Raw genomic sequence first — 17,085 nt, 5'->3', positions numbered from 1 at the left:
TCCACGATTGAGGCAGTGGTGCAACTGCTTCTGGTAGCAGACTACCTGCAAGCCCACTGCCTGCTGGTGAATTTTAAAGGGTGGCATGCCAGGATTTTTCAAACCACGTCCCTGTAGTTGGCAGGGGTAGGGGGAGAATAGAGAAGCCAAATTACTTGCCCCCTACCTGGACTCCGTTATGCTATCCGACAGCGCATTCATTTGGATCTCAGCTGATAATTGTTCAAAAAATGCAAAATTATCCCAAATAATTGTCGTTAAAATGTTGAATACCTATTCTATACCATTCCTTAAAAACTACATCCAACGAGAACAAGTGAAAAAGATGGGGGTTATCTATAATAAGACTGGCCAATTATTCTATTTCTTTCTCTCAATTCTCTGTAACTGTTCTACCTGCTCACAGATCAAGGTCTTCCATGCTAGATCATGAGAGATGTGCTCCTTCAAAAAAAATGTGGCTTTTCCTCTCCCACTATGAACGGCCCTCATCCTCATATCCTCTATTATCCTCACATCCTCCCTGGACCGCTCCCCTTGTCCTCATGTATCACCCCACCAGCCTCAGTATCCAATGACCAAAAAATGGCCTCTGCCATTTCTGCCACTGATTATGTGATCCCACTGCAAGACACATCTTCCCTTCTCTTCCCCTTTGAGACTCCCTCATCCACTCTTCCCTTTCCACCATCACCCCTTTGGCACCTACCCCTGTGACCACAGGAGGTGCTCCACTTGCATCCATACCTCCTTTCTCACCACCATTCGAGTCCCCAAACAATCCTTCCAAGTGAATCTGCAGGGGTCATCTACTGCATCCAATTTTCCTATTATAGATTCCTCTACATGGGAGATACTGGACACAGACTGGGAGATCACTTCATTGAGCTCTGTCTGCTGCAATTGCAGGGATCTCCCAGTGGCTACCCATTATATTTCCCACATCATCCCCTTGATAACATGCCTGTCCATGGGCTCATGCATATCCAGAAGAAACCACCTGCAAATTGGAGGAGCAACACCTCATATTCTGCCTTGGCACCCACCAAACAGATGGCAGGAACATGGACCTCCAGTTTCTATTAGATTTTGTCCACCTTTTGTCTTCTTTCCTCTTGCTCTGTCACTCTCTCTCCTGTAGTCCTCCAGTTCTGCTTCTACAGATTAAAAAAACAACTCCCTCCCCCAGTCAATTCTCACCTTTCCTCTCTGTACTTCTTCCCTTGCCCATTCTCCCCAGCCTTTTAATTCAGGCACCTGCCTGCTTTTTACTCAGACCTTGAAGAAAGGCTCAGTCCTGAAATGTCAGATATATCTTTACCTCTTATGGACACTGCACAACCTGCTGAATTCATCTAGCATTTCCAAGTTTTAACTCAGAATAAATAACTTAATTCTACTCAGGTTTCATGGGTTCCAAGCTGGCAGTGGGGCAGCTCACAGAAATACTGCTTCCTAGCCCCAGAAATGTATGCTCAATTCTGACTTCCTGGGTGGAGTATGTATGTTTCTCCCCAGTCCACTGAGTTCTTTTTTCCAACTCTCCAAAAAAACACGTGGCTTGATGTATAATTTATCCACTATAACTTGGCCCTTGTGCAGGTGAGTAATAGAATCTGGAGGCAGTTGAAGGAAAAATAAGGACAATGAAAGGAGTGATCACTAAAATGTAATACTCCAAAGTGCTGGAGAAACTCAGAAGGTCATGTGACATTCATAGGAATAAAAGGCAATCAACATTTTAGACTTGAGGCTTTATTCACGAATCTGGGAAAACAGGTAGACCACCTGAATAAAAAGGTGGAGGGGGTGTGGAGAAGAAGAGGAAGGGGAAGGAGGGAGAAGGGGGAAAAGAAAGGAGCACAAGCTAACAAGAAAGGTGTAATAGGAAATGGAGTGGAGAGCTGTAAGAAAGGAAATATAAGGGTATGGAAGGAGAGTTACTGGGAGAACGAGTTAACAGAAATTGGAGGTCGATATTAACACCATCTGGTTGGAGACTGCTGAGGTCAAATACAAGGTGTTATTCCTCCATGGACAGACATTGAAATTTGGCAATGGTGCATGGAATTGAAATGATTTTCCACTGGGAGGTCTTTGCTGTTGCTGTGGACAGAACAAAGGTGCTTAACAAAATTATTTCCTAGTCTCCCTGATATCGAGGCAGCATGGGGAAGCACTGGATGCAGTAAATGACACCAACAGATTCACAGGTGTTGCTTCACTTGATAAGACTGGGGCCCCAAATGGCAGTGAGGAAGAGGAGAGGCACAGGTAGCACTTCCCGTGGTCAAAGGGTAGGTAGCAAGAGAGTGATTGGTGGGAAGGAATGAATGAATAAGGGAGTTGCAGAAGAAGCGATCCCCATGAAGAGAGATGTGTCTGGTGGGGTAGAAACTGCGGAAAAAAATACGACAGATACAGAGGCTGGCGAGGTGGTAGGCATGGCGAACCCTGCCTTTATTTGCTTCTCAGGGTGGGGTAAGGGGCCAGGGCAAATGTGCAGGATGTAGAGGATGTGTGGGTTATGGCTGATTTAATGAGAAGACATGTTTTCTGAAGTAGGAGGGCCTATCAGATGTTATGAAATGGAGGGCCTCATCATGGAAACAGATGCCACAGAGCAGAGGAATTGAGAGAAAGGAATCAAATCTTTATAGGAGACACAGTGGGAAGAAATGTTGTTGAGGTAACCATGGGAGCCAACAGGTTTATAGATGTCTCTGGATATTTTGTCTCCCAAGAGGAAGATGGAGAGATTGAAAAAACAGACGTGTTGCCAAAGATGGACCAAATTAAATTTGAGGTCAGTGAAAGTTAGGAAAGAGGATAAGGTTACCTGGCTCATCATTGGTGCATTAGACAGCATCAATGTAGTAGTCAATGTAACGGATGAAGAGCCTTACCTGTCTATTAAAAGGCAGGCATTGCTGGGACCCATGCGAATATATTTGACTTGGAGAAAGTGAGGTAAGCCAAAGGAGGTTATTGTACAAGTTCTGCCAGGCAAAGAAGAGTGACCAGTTCTGTTATTAAGGAATAAGCAGAGAGCCTCAAGACCTCAATTATGGGGGATTGGGGTGTAGAGGGATTGGATGCCCATGGTGAAAATGAGAGGGTCCATCCCAAGGGAACTGGATCTTGTCCAGGAATCTTGTGTGTTGATGAGAAGGGTCTGGACCAAGGGGGACGAAGTGGTCCAGATAAAATGGTGTTCTGAAGTGTATGCTTTATGATCGGCATGGGCTCAGTGGGTTGAAGGGCCCATTTCTGCATTGTAACTCTGTATGACAATAGTAACAGATTGTTACATTGAAATACAAGTCCTCGAGGGTTGGGCCACATACACTGATGACTAAGACACATGATTCATGTTAGACTGAGGTAAGGATTACAAGACATTCACTAATTTCATGGGGGAGTAGTTGACAGATCAAACCTACTCATTCTTGATGGCAAAGCTCAATCCTTAAGTAAGGCATTCCTCTTCTCATATGCTCTTCAAGCATATGGCATCTCCAATGCGTGTGCTTTAATCTTGTTGTCTGCCTGACGTCTAACTCAGTGCAGAAGTGTTGATATTTCACCATATAATTTCATCTTCATCGCAGCTGCAAGGAAGCCTGTTGCTGTGGGGATTGCCTCAAATGCCTCAACATATCAGGCCCCAAACTTGATAAGCTGCACGTGCATGAATTGTTTTATCATGGTGTAGTTGTTACAAACAAGCTATCATACAGGCAACACTAGCAAGAAATGTAAACAAACTATGCAATAAAGAGAGAAATTTTTTTTAATGAATAACATGCACAGGAGTCCTTAAATGAGACCCCCGATTAGTTTGTCGTTGAGGAGTCTGATGGTGGAGGGGTAGCAGGTGTTCTTGAACCTGGTGATGGGAGTCTTGTGGCACCTATACCTCTTTCCTGATGGCAGCAGCAAGAACAGACAGTATGCTGGGTGATGTGGATCTGTTCCTCTCCAATGGAGGTGTTCCCAATGGTGGGGCTTTACCTGTGATGTCCTGGGCTTTTAGAAGGCTTTACACTCAGAGGTATTAGTGTTCCATACCAGAACGTAATTCAGCCGGTCAGCACACTTTCCTCCACACATCTGTAGAAATTTGTCAGGGCTTCCAATGTCATACCAAACCTTCACAAACTCCTGAGGAAGCAGAGACACTGACATGCTTTTTTCCACAATGCCAGTGGTATGTTGGGTCCAGGAAAGACACCCCAAGGTAGTGACTCTCAACAATTTAAACGTGCTCATCCTCTCCACCTCTGGTCCCATAGTGATCACTGGATTGTATACTCTGGTTTTCCCTTCCTGAAGTTAACAATCAGTTCCTTGGTTTTGGTGACATTAAGGTTGTTGTTAGTGCACCATTCAGCCAAGTTTTCAATCTCCATCCTGTATGCTGATTCACTGTCTTTTTTTTAATATATACAACTCACCACTGTGGTATCATGAGCAAATTTGTTGAAGGGCTTTTTGTCATACTGAGTTACACAGTTGTTGGTGTAAAGCGAGTCAAGCAGGGGGTTAAGAATGCAACCCTATGGTCCTCCAGTACTGATAAAAATTATTAAGAAGATGTTCTTACCAATATTACCAAAAAGACAAGAGACCTGCTATAATTTTGCAATCAATACTGAAAAGCAAATAACTTGGATTATGTGAAGAAATGGAAAGCATAAATTTGTCACTGGTTGCCTTGAGAATCTGCAATCTATTGGTCACATATGCAAAACATGTCACTTGTGCAGCAAATGACAATTCCATAACACAATACTCAGAAACTAAAATCTGATTTTGTAGCATAAAGCGAGCTTAAAAGGTGAAAGCAGTAGTGCTCATTTAAAAAGAGAATTAGGACCAAATGCTCCGGAAGACAAGTCGAAAGCAAAGATTCATGCAATAAAAAAAATACAGAATTGTAAAAGGATCTCAAGTAAGAGAGCACTTCAACACAGGATGTTTGCAGGATAGAGTAAGATGTTTCAATCCGAAGGATGAAATTGGGAAAGCAGATAAAAGGATTCTTGGAGGTATGAAAGGCATGTTACCTGGGAGTTAACACCCCACTGTGTAACTGCATCCTGGATTTCCTCAACTCCAGTCCAGAATCAGTGAGGATTGGTAAGAATAACTCCTCCACAATCTCCATCAGTACCACAGGGCTGTGTTCTTAGTCCTCTGCTCTACTCACAAAACTATGTGGCTCGGCACGACAATAACACCATCTACAAATTTGCCAATGATTCCATGGTAGTGGGTTGTAAAAAGGAAGGGGATGAGTCAGCCTACAGGATGGAGATTGAAAACTTGGCTGAATGGTGCACCAACAACAACCTTGCACTCAATGCCACCAAAACTAAGGAGATGATTGTTAACCAGGAAAGCCAGACGTATACAATCCAGTGATTATTGGGCAATGAGAGGTGGAGAGGGCAAGCAAATTTAAGTTGTTGGGAGTCATTTATTTTTTTTAATATAAACACAGCCACTGTGTAACAGGAATTTTTTTTAAATTTCCCATAACATTCTGAAATTTTTCCTGCAGCACCCCCAGTCATTTTTGCAGACTGCCTGCATACTCAACTGAACTGCAGGCAGTCCACAACAACTGGTTAATGAATAGCGCACATATTTGGAAGTCCCGCCCCTTTATTAAGGTACTTCCAGTATTTAGTGCAAAATCGCGCAAGGGACTGGAGATTACAAGTTTTGGTCATTTGAATGTAAAAGAAAAACACAATTTCTATGTAAAAATCATAACTGTCTCGGAGGATCTTTCCTGGACCCAACACACCAATGGCATTGTCAACGCCTCAACTTCCTCAGGAGCTTGCGGAGGTTTGATATAACACCAGAAACCCTGGCAAATCTCTAGAGGTGTGGTGGAAAGTGTACCGACCGGTTACATCACACCAATACCCCTGAGCGTAAAGCCCTCCAAAAGGTTGTGGATACATCTCAGGACATCACAGGCAAAACTATCCCCACAAATGAGTACATCTACAGGGAACGGTGCTATTGGAGGGTAGCAGCAATCATCAAAGATCCATACCACGCAGCACACACTCTGTTCTCACTGCTGCCATCAATAAAGAGGTATATCCAGGTTCAGGAACTGCTGATACCCCTCCACCATCAAACTCCTCAATGACAAACCCAATCAGAGAGTCATTTAAGGACTCTTACTTGTGCTCTTTATCGATTTTCTTTTTTATTCTCTCTATATTGCAGTTTGTTTACATTCATTATCTGTTTACTGTTCTTTATTTGTTTACATGTATATGCTGTGCATATTTTTTTTGCACTTCCAGTTAGTAGTAATTCTGCCGTGCCCACAAGAAAAATAATCTCAGGGTTGTATGTGATGTCATTTATGCATTCTGACAATAAATCTGAATCCGATTTGAGAATTAGGTTGTCAGTCAGAGTCAAACTGACATTTCAGATATGAATATGGTCTTGGGTACAGGAACAACATTTCCAAAATTCATAATAAGTTTAACAATTCCACTTGCATGTCCTTCAAATATAAACCCTCAAAACTTGTAGCCATAAATTCAACTTTGGAATTAAGTGGGCAACATATCTACATTTTATATAGCAGTTGATCTGAATATTCATCGCATTTGTGATATCCAGCCAAGTTGCTGAATTGAGATTTTACTGCATTTGTTACACTAAAAATAACTTGGATTCAAACTCATCAAATTTATCATACTAAAATACTATGAAGCTTCATCAAGACTCGGTCTGCCTCTCCAATGTAAAATGAAAATGGACAGTGTTCCTAATGGACAAAGCTGGTCTCTTGTTATGATCACCTTAGTTACTGGAAAGTATACATATGTTAGAAATGCCACAAATATATTTTCAATGCTCTGCTTTATGCATACTTTAATTTTTGAACAAATAGAATTTAAATAGAGAGATTTTAATTAAATCAAAATGAGCTATGCCAAGTCTTATAATCATTTAAAATCCTTTCCAATACAATGACACAGTTCTTTACAATGAAAAAAAAGCTGCAACACTGCAAGCCCTTTTATTAGAGGTTATTGCTTTGCAACTATATCAAATACCTCAATGTACAAAAAATGCAATGTAAATAATTCCAAGGTAACAATTTTAAATGACCTGGGAATCCACTTGCAAAACCCTCTATTATTACATACAAGATAACACACAGCATGCCAAATTCCAAAAATTATACTTAAATTCAAATGTACACCTCCACGTGAGAGCAATTTTCTGACATTTACAAATGCTGCGTGATGACACCCACGAGAGAGAAAACACTCCAATAAATATTATTTCACAGGGTTATTACTTCTAGAATACTTCAATTGGTGAACCCTGGGAGTTTCATGACTTTAGGGCTTAAGATATCCTGATGGAAAGTATATGGATATCTGACAAAAAAAAAGTATCAAATATGACTGCCAATACTCAAGGATACCAAAGGGCTAACTATACGTCATGAGTCAGCATCTTTTCAGTGCAAAAAAATAAAAATGAGAAAATAACTAGTGCATCCCAAAGGACTGCAAATTTTTAACTGAACACGTTGACTGCACCACTAAATCTTTAAAATAAGTCACGAGATGTTGTAACTGCACTGTACTAGATTAAAACTCCAACATTATTAGCCCAATAAAATATTTAAATATTAAATTACCCATCTATAGTAATGTCAACTTCGAAAAACTAACTAATTTAGTTTTGTCAAAACAATTATTTACAGGCATTACTCTCAACAATGATCAAAAATTGTATTAACAAGTTAAAGCATAGTCATTTTTGCAATGATTTTCATCGTAGTTTACAAATAAGAAAAAAAAGTAGCAGTCACGTGGATCAGAAAATCTTGGTGTCCATGTAGCTGGTAACAGGTTTTTAAAATTTTTAAAATTAGAAATGTCAATAAAATAAATTACTTAAAAATTCTAAACCAACAACCCACCCGCTCCCTTCCCAATCTTAATTCTTTGCAAACCAAACAGGCCAAAAGAAAGAAAAAAAAGGGGGGAAAGTTGCTGGGAGCCTACGATTCGAGATCGCACCTGGGCAATGTGTTTGGAAAGCGAAGGGCAACGGGGAATAAAGTTTGAGAGGCCGGCTAGGCCCGAGGAAGAGGCAGGCGTTGCGTGCAGCGAGAGGGAGGGGGAGTGGGTTGAGGGGGGGATAGCAGGGAGGGTGCTGGCCCTTTAAACGGCCCCGATCTTCGTTCGCCGAGAAGCGGACTTGGGGGATTCCGGCCACGGTGGGTAGGCGAGAGGGAGAGAGCAGGAGGGCCTGAGATTTCCTCCTTCCTTCCCTTCCTCCGCTGGATCTACCACACGATTGGGGGGGGGGGGGGTAATGCTCTCGAGACGTCGAGCTGTTCCCCACTAAATAATCGGCACCATCGGCCGCCCAGCGGGCCGCCCGCCTCCTCCCCCCGCCGCGCACACAACTCGCTCCCTCACATACGGCCGCCTTACCTCGGCTCGCCCCTGCGTCTGCCTCGCCACGCCGCTCCTCTCGTCGAGCCAAGATGGCGCTTGCTTTGGCGAGGCAGAGGTTGCGATGTCTGACAGAGGGAGCGGGGCGGCCGGTTTCACAGCCGCTCTGCCTGAGTCCCTCCGAGCGCCGCCGCCGCCGCCGACCGCCATTGCGGCTCTACCCCCGGATCTCCAGGCCGGAGCAGCGGAGCGCCTACCCGCTTCTAACCCACCAGCCTGTCGGGAACACAGACCCTGCGCTTCCTCTAACACAACCCTAACACGCGATTGTGAGGAATATTAGGCCCCTCTCTCTTTGCGAGTGATTATTTATGGTAAATTCGACCGGGAAAAGGGCGAATATGAAGCAAGGAAAAGAGAGGTCATCGATTGAGTCGATGATCGACTCTCATGCCTAAAACGACGGAAAATGCCGAAGTTTGTTTGACGTCAACAGCAGGCCCGAGTATCAGCCAATCAAGCGGGCGCTTTTTGTTCCTCGTGCGGCTCCGGGAAAGGAGGGGCGGGTTGCCAAAGATGGCAAAAAGGAGGGGTTTGATATCTCGCGATATCTTCCATCCCTCTCCTGTAACGGTCGGAAAATTTCGAAAATATCGCATGAAGTGGGTGGTGTTTTCTCAGCCCAATGCGGCGCAGGCGCGATAGCACGTGCTCAGGTGGAGGGAATTGTGCGCCTGCGGGAGCGCGATGGACGCTACTTGGTTCCGAGCCTTGCTTGGGAAGCGCGTTACCATCACGTTGGTGTGTGGGGCTTACTCGGGATGTCTGCGGCATGTGGACACCGCGACAAAGGCTGTGGTCTTGGATCAAGGTGACAGTTACGTGAAGCAATACGATCAAGGCCTAATGTTAGCGGAGAAGCAAGCAGGGGATGAGCGAGGCGGTGGTTGGGGAGGAGGGTGTGCTGATAATGAGCTTATTACCATATAAGAGTACCGTGTACCTCTACACCGAAATTCTTGCTTGTCGTGGCCAGGGGAGTCCTTTTTTAAAAAAAAAATTCCAATGCAGAAGTGTATTAAATGGTTACGATGTGGAAAGAAGCAATAAAAATATACTCTGGAAGAAAAAGGGTGGTGTTTCAGAAGGGGAAGGTGGGGGCGGACACAGGGGTGGTGGGGGTGGGCACGAGGGTGGTGGGGGTGGGCACAAGGGTGGGTGTGAGTGAGGTAGGACTTGGGTGGGTTTGAAGGAGGTGTGGTTGGCTGTGGTGAAGGAAGTTGAGGCATTGGGTTTGGTGGTGTGGTTGGGGTACTGAGGTGAGGAAGGGTTGGAGTTGAAAATGCCCAAAGCTGCTTTGAATGGTGCCAGACAAAAATATGCAGAATATTCATGGGGTGAAACCAGAAAATTTGAAGATGCTGGGGTCAAGTGTAATGCACAAATGTGCTGGAGAATTCAGCAGTACACTACATTCATAGGAAGTAAAAGGTGACCAGTATTTCCTCTCAAAGTGCTCAAGCCTGAAATATTGGTTGCCTTTGACTTATATGGATCTACTGTGATCTCATAGACCATCTTGCAAGTCAAAGGCAATGCCTCCCTTCCAGAGAGACTACAAAGAGAAGAACAGGCTGATGCCAAATATAGCTCCATGTACCCTTGATGAATGGAACCCCTGCATAACCACAGCCAAGGTGAGGAGAACCCTATCCAAGGTGAGCAAAACATGAAAGTCTGCAGGCACTGTGATAGTAATAAAAATATACCAAGATTCTGGAGGAACTCGGCCAGTCTTTTCAGTGTCTATAAGGAAAGGTAATCCTACATAAGGCAGCGGGACCAGAAAACCTACCCAGTTGGGTACTGAAGGACTGTGCAAACCAACTGATGGAGATCCTTACAGACATCTTTAACCCATCACTGTATCAGTCCATTGTCCACATAGGTTTCAAGACAGCCACCAACATCCTGACACTAAAGAGGGCAACAGTAACAGACCTCAATGACTCTGCCCTATGGCACTGACATCCACCATTATGAAATGCTTTGAACATCTGGTTTTGGAACAAAGCGCACCTTCTAGAGACATTGGACCCATTTCAATTTGCCTTCACGTCGAACCTTTCCACTGAAGATGCTGGAACTATTCCAATGTTGATGCTATAAGCCTTGTCCTGACCAACCTGAGGAATAATGCCTCATGGCAGCCTGCTGTTCATTGACTTCAGCTCGACATTAGTCATTCGTTCCCTAGAGGCTGGTGGAGAAACTATCCTTGCTGGGACTCTACACCCCTCTCTGCAACTGGATTTCACACTTCCTAGTTAGCTGCAAAATGTTGAACAATGTCACACTGAGCACTGGTGCACCTCAGGGATGTTTACACAGCTCACTCCTGTTCATGCTACTGACCTACGACTCCAATGCCAGATCCAGTTCCAATAAAGTCATCGTTTGCAAATGACATGACCGTAGTTGACCTCATCAGCAACAATAATGAGTCACTCAACAGAAAAGAGGTAGAAAATCTTGTGAAATGGTGCAAGAATAGCAACCTTAGTCTCAACCTGGACAAGACAAAAGAGATGACGGTGGACTTCAGGAGGACCAGGGATGACAACCCTCCATTAGGCATTAATACATCTGAAGTAGAGAGCACCAAGTTCCTCAGAGGCCACTTAAATAGTGATCTATCATGCAGACACAACATCTCCTCACTTGTCAGGAAGGTGCAACTACACTTCTTGAGAAGGCTACTGGCCACCATCCTGTCAACTTTCTATAGGAGCTCTATTGAGTGCCCTGTTTGGCTGGATCAATCCACAGGATCATAAGAGTGGCAGAGATTCCCGCCACACCCTCCTCCTCCCCCCCCCCCCCCCCCCCACCTTGCAATCAACATGATCTGGCAGGATAGTTGTCAGAAGGCTCGCAAAATTGTTGAGGACCACTGTCACCCTGCATGCAGCATCTATCAGCTGCTCTCATTAGGAAAGAGGTACAGGGGTATTAGGCAGAGCCACCAGATTGAGGAACAGCTTTTTCCCATGTGTAGTAAGACTGATGAACTGCTCATACAAACCCTCCAATACTTTACTATTTATTGAACAATACATGTATTTATTTTTATTATCTATATATGTACTGCAGTTGGTTGTTTTTCCAGACTCTTTTGTGTAGTCTTCCAAAGGCGCTATTTGCCTTGGCGAGTCTGTTGTCTATCTCATTTGTCGATCCTTGCATCTGATGAAATGGTGCAGCCGAGATAGGTAAACTGGTTGACCGTTTTGAGTTTTGTGTGCCCGATGGAGATGTGGGGGGGCTGGTAGTCATGGTGGGGAGCTGGCTGATGGAGGACCTCAGTTTTCTTCAGGCTGACTTCCAGGCCAAACATTTTGGCAGTTTCCGCAAAGCAGGACGTCAAGCGCTGAAGAGCTGGCTCTGAATGGGCAACTAAAGCGGCATCATCTGCAAAGAGTAGTTCACGGACAAGTTTCTCTTGTGTCTTGGTGTGAGCTTGCAGGCGCCTCAGATTGAAGAGACTGCCATCCGTGCGGTACCGGATGTAAACAGCGTCTTCATTGTTGAAAAACCTCACAAAGATAAGCGTATACAGAGCCGTTGTCATACCCACACTCCTGTTCGGCTCCGAATCATGGGTCATCTACCGGCACCACCTACGGCTCCTAGAACGCTTCCACCAGCGTTGTCTCCGCTCCATCCTCAACATCCATTGGAGCGCTTACACCCCTAACGTTGAAGTACTCGAGATGGCAGAGGTCGACAGCATCGAGTCCACGCTGCTGAAGATCCAGCTGCGCTGGATGGGTCACGTCTCCAGAATGGAGGACCATCGCCTTCCCAAGATCGTGTTATATGGCGAGCTCTCCACTGGCCACCGTGACAGAGGTGCACCAAAGAAAAGGTACAAGGACTGCCTAAAGAAATCTCTTGGTGCCTGCCACATTGACCACCGCCAGTGGGCTGATAACGCCTCAAACCGTGCATCTTGGCGCCTCACAGTTTGGCGGGCAGCAACCTCCTTTGAAGAAGACCGCAGAGCCCACCTCACTGACAAAAGGCAAAGGAAGAAAAACCCAACACCCAACCAACCAATTTTCCCCTGCAACCGCTGCAACCGTGTCTGCCTGTCCCGCATCGGACTTGTCAGCCACAAACGAGCCTGCAGCTGACGTGGACTTTTTACCCCCTCCATAAATCTTCGTCCGCGAAGCCAAGCCAAAGAAAAAGAAAAAAAAAAATATATGTACTGCATATATCGATTGTATGTGTGCTTTTGTCTATATGTATGTTTACATGTTTTTGCACCGAGGGACAAAAAACACTGTTTCATCCCTTTGAAGTGATACCATCAAATTTTAATGAACTTGATTAAGAGCTCGGAACTGAGGAACATTGAGCAGTGGCGCAGGTCCAATGCCAAGCAGGATACAGTCACCATTTTTTTTGAAATCGTAATGATGTACATCTATAGACAGTTGTGGGCTGGGAGAGATCAATGATGGAAGAAGGAGGGAACTAGTAATCAAGAGAGGATTTGAAATTGAAGAGAATTTTAAAACTGGGATGATGAGTCATTGGAAACTCAGGTATGTCATTAAGCACAAAGTGAATAGGACATTGTGAATTCTGAAATGGACAGCAGTGTTCGGCATAACCTCAAGTTTATAGATAGTCATTACATAACTGTTTCAGTGTTACATGGGAGTGTCATTGAGATGATGTTGATGCTTGTAATGATGTCTTGGATATGTGCTCTGCAGGTGGTCTCAATTTTTAACGAAATTTCATACACACCTTCAATTCTAGACAGTTGCAAGGAATAAGAGAAGAATCATTGGCTGGGTATGGTTTGTGGCAAGTTCACAGAAGCTGAACACAATGTTCAACTACTTGATTGCCATTTTGGGTCAGCAAGCAGGTCAAGAAAGGTAGTGATTGATGAGGTAGTGCTGGGTGCATCAAATATGCATGTAGAAGCTAGTATTAATTTTTTTAAAATGTCGACATACAGCATAGTAAAAGGCTCTTTGGCCCACGAGTCCATGCTGGCCAATTACACATTTGATCCACATCCCTGATATATTTTCAAATATGAGGGGTAATCTGAGCCCCTGGGGAAAACCCATGCAGTCATGGGGAGAACGTATGAACTCCTTAGAGACAGTGTGGGATTTGAACCCAGGTCCCAATTGCACTAACAGCGACGCTAACGTGTCACCCTTATCAGCAGGTATGGGACAAAGTATAAATGCCAAAGGAAAGGGGCCTTGGATAAATCCTCGAAGAATGCCAAGGTGAGAGTGCAGATACAGGAAGAGGAAAAAATAGGTGGTGATTCTCCAACTGTCAATGCAGAGGATAATGAAGTCAGCAGAAAAGATCATTGGTGGCTCTCTTCCTACTATGAAGGACATCTATACCGCTCGATGCAGGAAAAAGCAATAAATATTTTATTGAATATTTTATTTGACTTTTTACAGACTCAAAGTAATTTCGACAATCAATACAATGTTTTACAACATTTATTGAATGTATAGAGTCTATGATTTGTTCCCTCCACTCCCAAACACATAACCATACCGATTATACAAGGTGGGGTTCAGAGCCCCCACCAAAAACCTAAGAAAAAACAACCTAATTAACTAAATAACCTAAGTAAGAAATAACTAAAAGAAAAACCGAACTAAAATAAAACAAACTTAAAAAAGGGGGCTAAAAACAAAACATGCATGTTGTCTGTGCCATATTCCATTTCCTTAACTCCAATCTTTACTAAGACAGGTTTTTATAATCAAATTTCACAAAGAGGGTGTGCTATATTCCCGTATATTTCAAATGTGGCTGCCACACTTTATCGAATGTGTTCTGTTTCCTCCTTAGACTGTAAATGATATTCTCCCAAGAGAATAAATTTTTCATTTCTATATTCCATCATGTGGCATTTAATTGGGAGTTGGACTTCCATGTAACCATTATATATTTCCTGGCTACCATCATGATCTGAATTTGGTATTTGGACAGTCTAAAATTCACATTTCCAACGACTCCAAAAAGGCACAACTCCGGATCTTGAAGAAAATCTACTTTTGTAATTTTTTTTTCAATATATTCCCCCAGTTTTTCCCATAAGGGTCTCATCTTTGCACATAGCCAGCTGGAGTGGACGAAGGCTCCAATCTCCACACCACACGTAAAGCACTTTTCTGAAATTTCTAGCTTTCATTTATGTAATTTTTGTGGTGTGAGGTACAGCTGGTGCAAAAAGTTATATTGCACCAAACTGTATCTGGCGTTAATGACCCAAGTCACACTGTTCAGACACAAGTCATGCCACCACTCTTTTTGAACCAAAGTCCAACTCCCATCTCTCCCTCGACCTGTGTAAGCCCAGCTTCAGGTCCTCATTTTGGAATATGTAATACATTCGAGAAATAAATTTACACACATTCCCTTGTCGAATTAGAATCTCCACATTACTAGACCTACGCAGGGTCATTGTTGGTCCTAATTTTTCCCTTAAAAATATCTTATTTGTAAATAGCAGAAGAATGTTCTATTAGATCATATTTGTTTCTTAACTGCTCAAATGACAAACTGCCTTTGTTTTAACTGGGCTCAATACACCTGATCCCCTTCTGGCACCAGGTGTCCAGGATCTTGTTACCCAGAGTCAAGGGTATCAACTTGTTCTGGGTCAAAGGCATTTTAGGAGATGTTGCCACCTTCCATTCAATTAATTTTTTTGCCATATCTGAAGAATATGCTTTAGTATGGAGTTATCTGTTTTATTTGAAATTAATTTGATAATTAATTTGAATATAAATTCTTCTGCCATCTTTTCACCTATTGCATCTAGTCCAATTTGTGCCCAGGAGGGGGGATCTCCCCTTCAGAAATTGAGGTAATAAACCTTGTGTGGGCTGCCCAATCATTTTTTTTTTAATGTGGTCATTTTTAAACCCCCCCCCCCCACCCCATTATGAACCCATGTCAACTTTTCCATGGAGATGCTAGCCACCTTATTATTCCACAGGAACCTTCTGACACATTCACCAAGCTTCTTAAAGAAACCCCATGCCAATGAAATGGATAATGACATAAAAAGATACTGGAGTCTCGGCATCATCTTCATTCTAATACAGTTAACTCTTCCTACCAATGTAATGGGCAAAGTCCTACATCTATCAAGGTGATTCTGTTTTCATGTTTAAAGAACGCTCTAGGAAAATCTATGTTTTGACTGTTGGTGCACCTCAAAAGGAATAGATAATCATTTTGGCAGATTAAGAGAATTGATATTAATTGAGGAAATTAAAGGGTGTATTCCCAATTAAATTAAATTATACCTGGATGAGAAAGACATGGGGACGTAGCAACAAATAGCTAGGTTAGCAGATGAATATGTCCTGATTCACAAAAACAAATTTCAGTATAATAAGCCTTTTCAGGTGGTTAATGCTGCAATCTCTTTTTCTAAATCCTGAATTTCTGCATTGTATTGCTTTTTCACTCTTGATGTATACCTAATAATTTGACCCTGTAAATATGCTTTCAACACATCCCATAGCGTAAACTTACTTTGAATTGATCCCTCATTCGTTTCTAAAAAAACCTTAATCTGGTCTCTTACAAACATAATAAATTCAGGTCTTTTTAATAATATCTCATTAAATCAACGATAACTGTTCCCCACCATCTCAGCAACATTACAGGAAATTAACAACAAGTGGTCTGACAAAATCCTATTCTTATACTCCGCCTGTCCAATTCGACCCTGCAAATGTGCTGATACCAAAAAAAGTCTGTTCTTGAAAATGGATCATGACATGCTGAATAAAATGAGCAATCCTTTTCAGTCGGATTTATCCTTTGCCATATTTCCACTAAATTTCAATCCGCCATCAACTCAATTATTCTTTTCACCATTCTAGTTTTCTTCACAATTTTTGGAGATTTATCCAAGAGTGGGTCCAAACAGCAGTTAAAATCCCCTCCAACCATAATGTTCTTATTTGAATGATTCAAATGCAAAAATACATCAGTAACAAACTGTACATCATCTTTATTTGGTACATACAAATTCATCAAAGTCCAAGCTTCTGAAAATAGTTTCCAGTTAACCTCCAAAACTATACCTGCATTCTCAGAAAAAAAAATTCTAAAACAAAAGGCACCTTTTTATATTTCGAAATTGCAACTCCTCAAGCCTTAGAATTAAAAGAACATGCTATCACATGTCCGACCCAATCTCATTTGAATTTTGAGTTTTCTTTCTCCGTCAAGTGAGTCTCTAGTAAAAATACAATGTCCACCTTCATCTTCTTGATATAGTCCAGTACATGTTTCATTTTTATCAGATGATTCATCCCTTTAACATTAAATGTCACAAAATTCAATTTACTCATTCTTCCCCTCCAAGTGGCACCCAACATAACAAACCTTTACATAAAATACAAGCTCCACAGGGGGAAAAAAAAACCCTTAAAATCTACCAATATAAAACTTTTTTTTTTAAAAACCCACCCTAAATAATAAACCCCCCCATCAAACACAAACAAAAAAAACACCAAGTGGTACCCTTCTCTAATATCCGGGT

At 42.8% G+C, this 17,085-nt stretch overlaps 2 protein-coding genes across 8 annotated transcripts in view; one reads left to right on the top strand and one right to left on the bottom strand.

The window, feature by feature from the left end:
- The window catches only part of ino80 (INO80 complex ATPase subunit), a 282,382-nt gene extending 273,481 nt beyond the window's left edge, over nt 1-8,901 (bottom strand). Inside the window, exon 1 of one of the 2 annotated variants that reach the window (XM_069917252.1) lies at nt 8,502-8,901. The gene's annotated coding sequence lies outside the window, so the exon portion shown is untranslated. The remainder of the gene's footprint in view (nt 1-8,501) is intronic. The other variant, XM_069917251.1, reaches the window with a different exon arrangement.
- The window catches only part of exd1 (exonuclease 3'-5' domain containing 1), an 84,309-nt gene continuing 76,076 nt past the window's right edge, over nt 8,853-17,085 (top strand). For 4 of the 6 annotated variants that reach the window (XM_069917256.1, XM_069917258.1, XM_069917259.1 and 1 more), the window contains exon 1: nt 8,853-9,339. In XM_069917256.1, coding sequence (XP_069773357.1) covers nt 9,210-9,339 — 130 coding nt within the window. In that variant the 5' untranslated portion in view covers nt 8,853-9,209. The remainder of the gene's footprint in view (nt 9,340-17,085) is intronic. The other 2 variants (XM_069917257.1, XM_069917255.1) reach the window with 1 other exon arrangement.

Source organism: Narcine bancroftii, chromosome 2 (assembly GCF_036971445.1).
Source record: "Narcine bancroftii isolate sNarBan1 chromosome 2, sNarBan1.hap1, whole genome shotgun sequence".
In the NCBI taxonomy this organism is placed as follows: Eukaryota; Metazoa; Chordata; class Chondrichthyes; order Torpediniformes; family Narcinidae; genus Narcine; species Narcine bancroftii.
The sequence above is the reverse complement of the archived record's forward strand: the minus strand, read 5'-3'. Positions and strand labels throughout refer to the sequence as shown.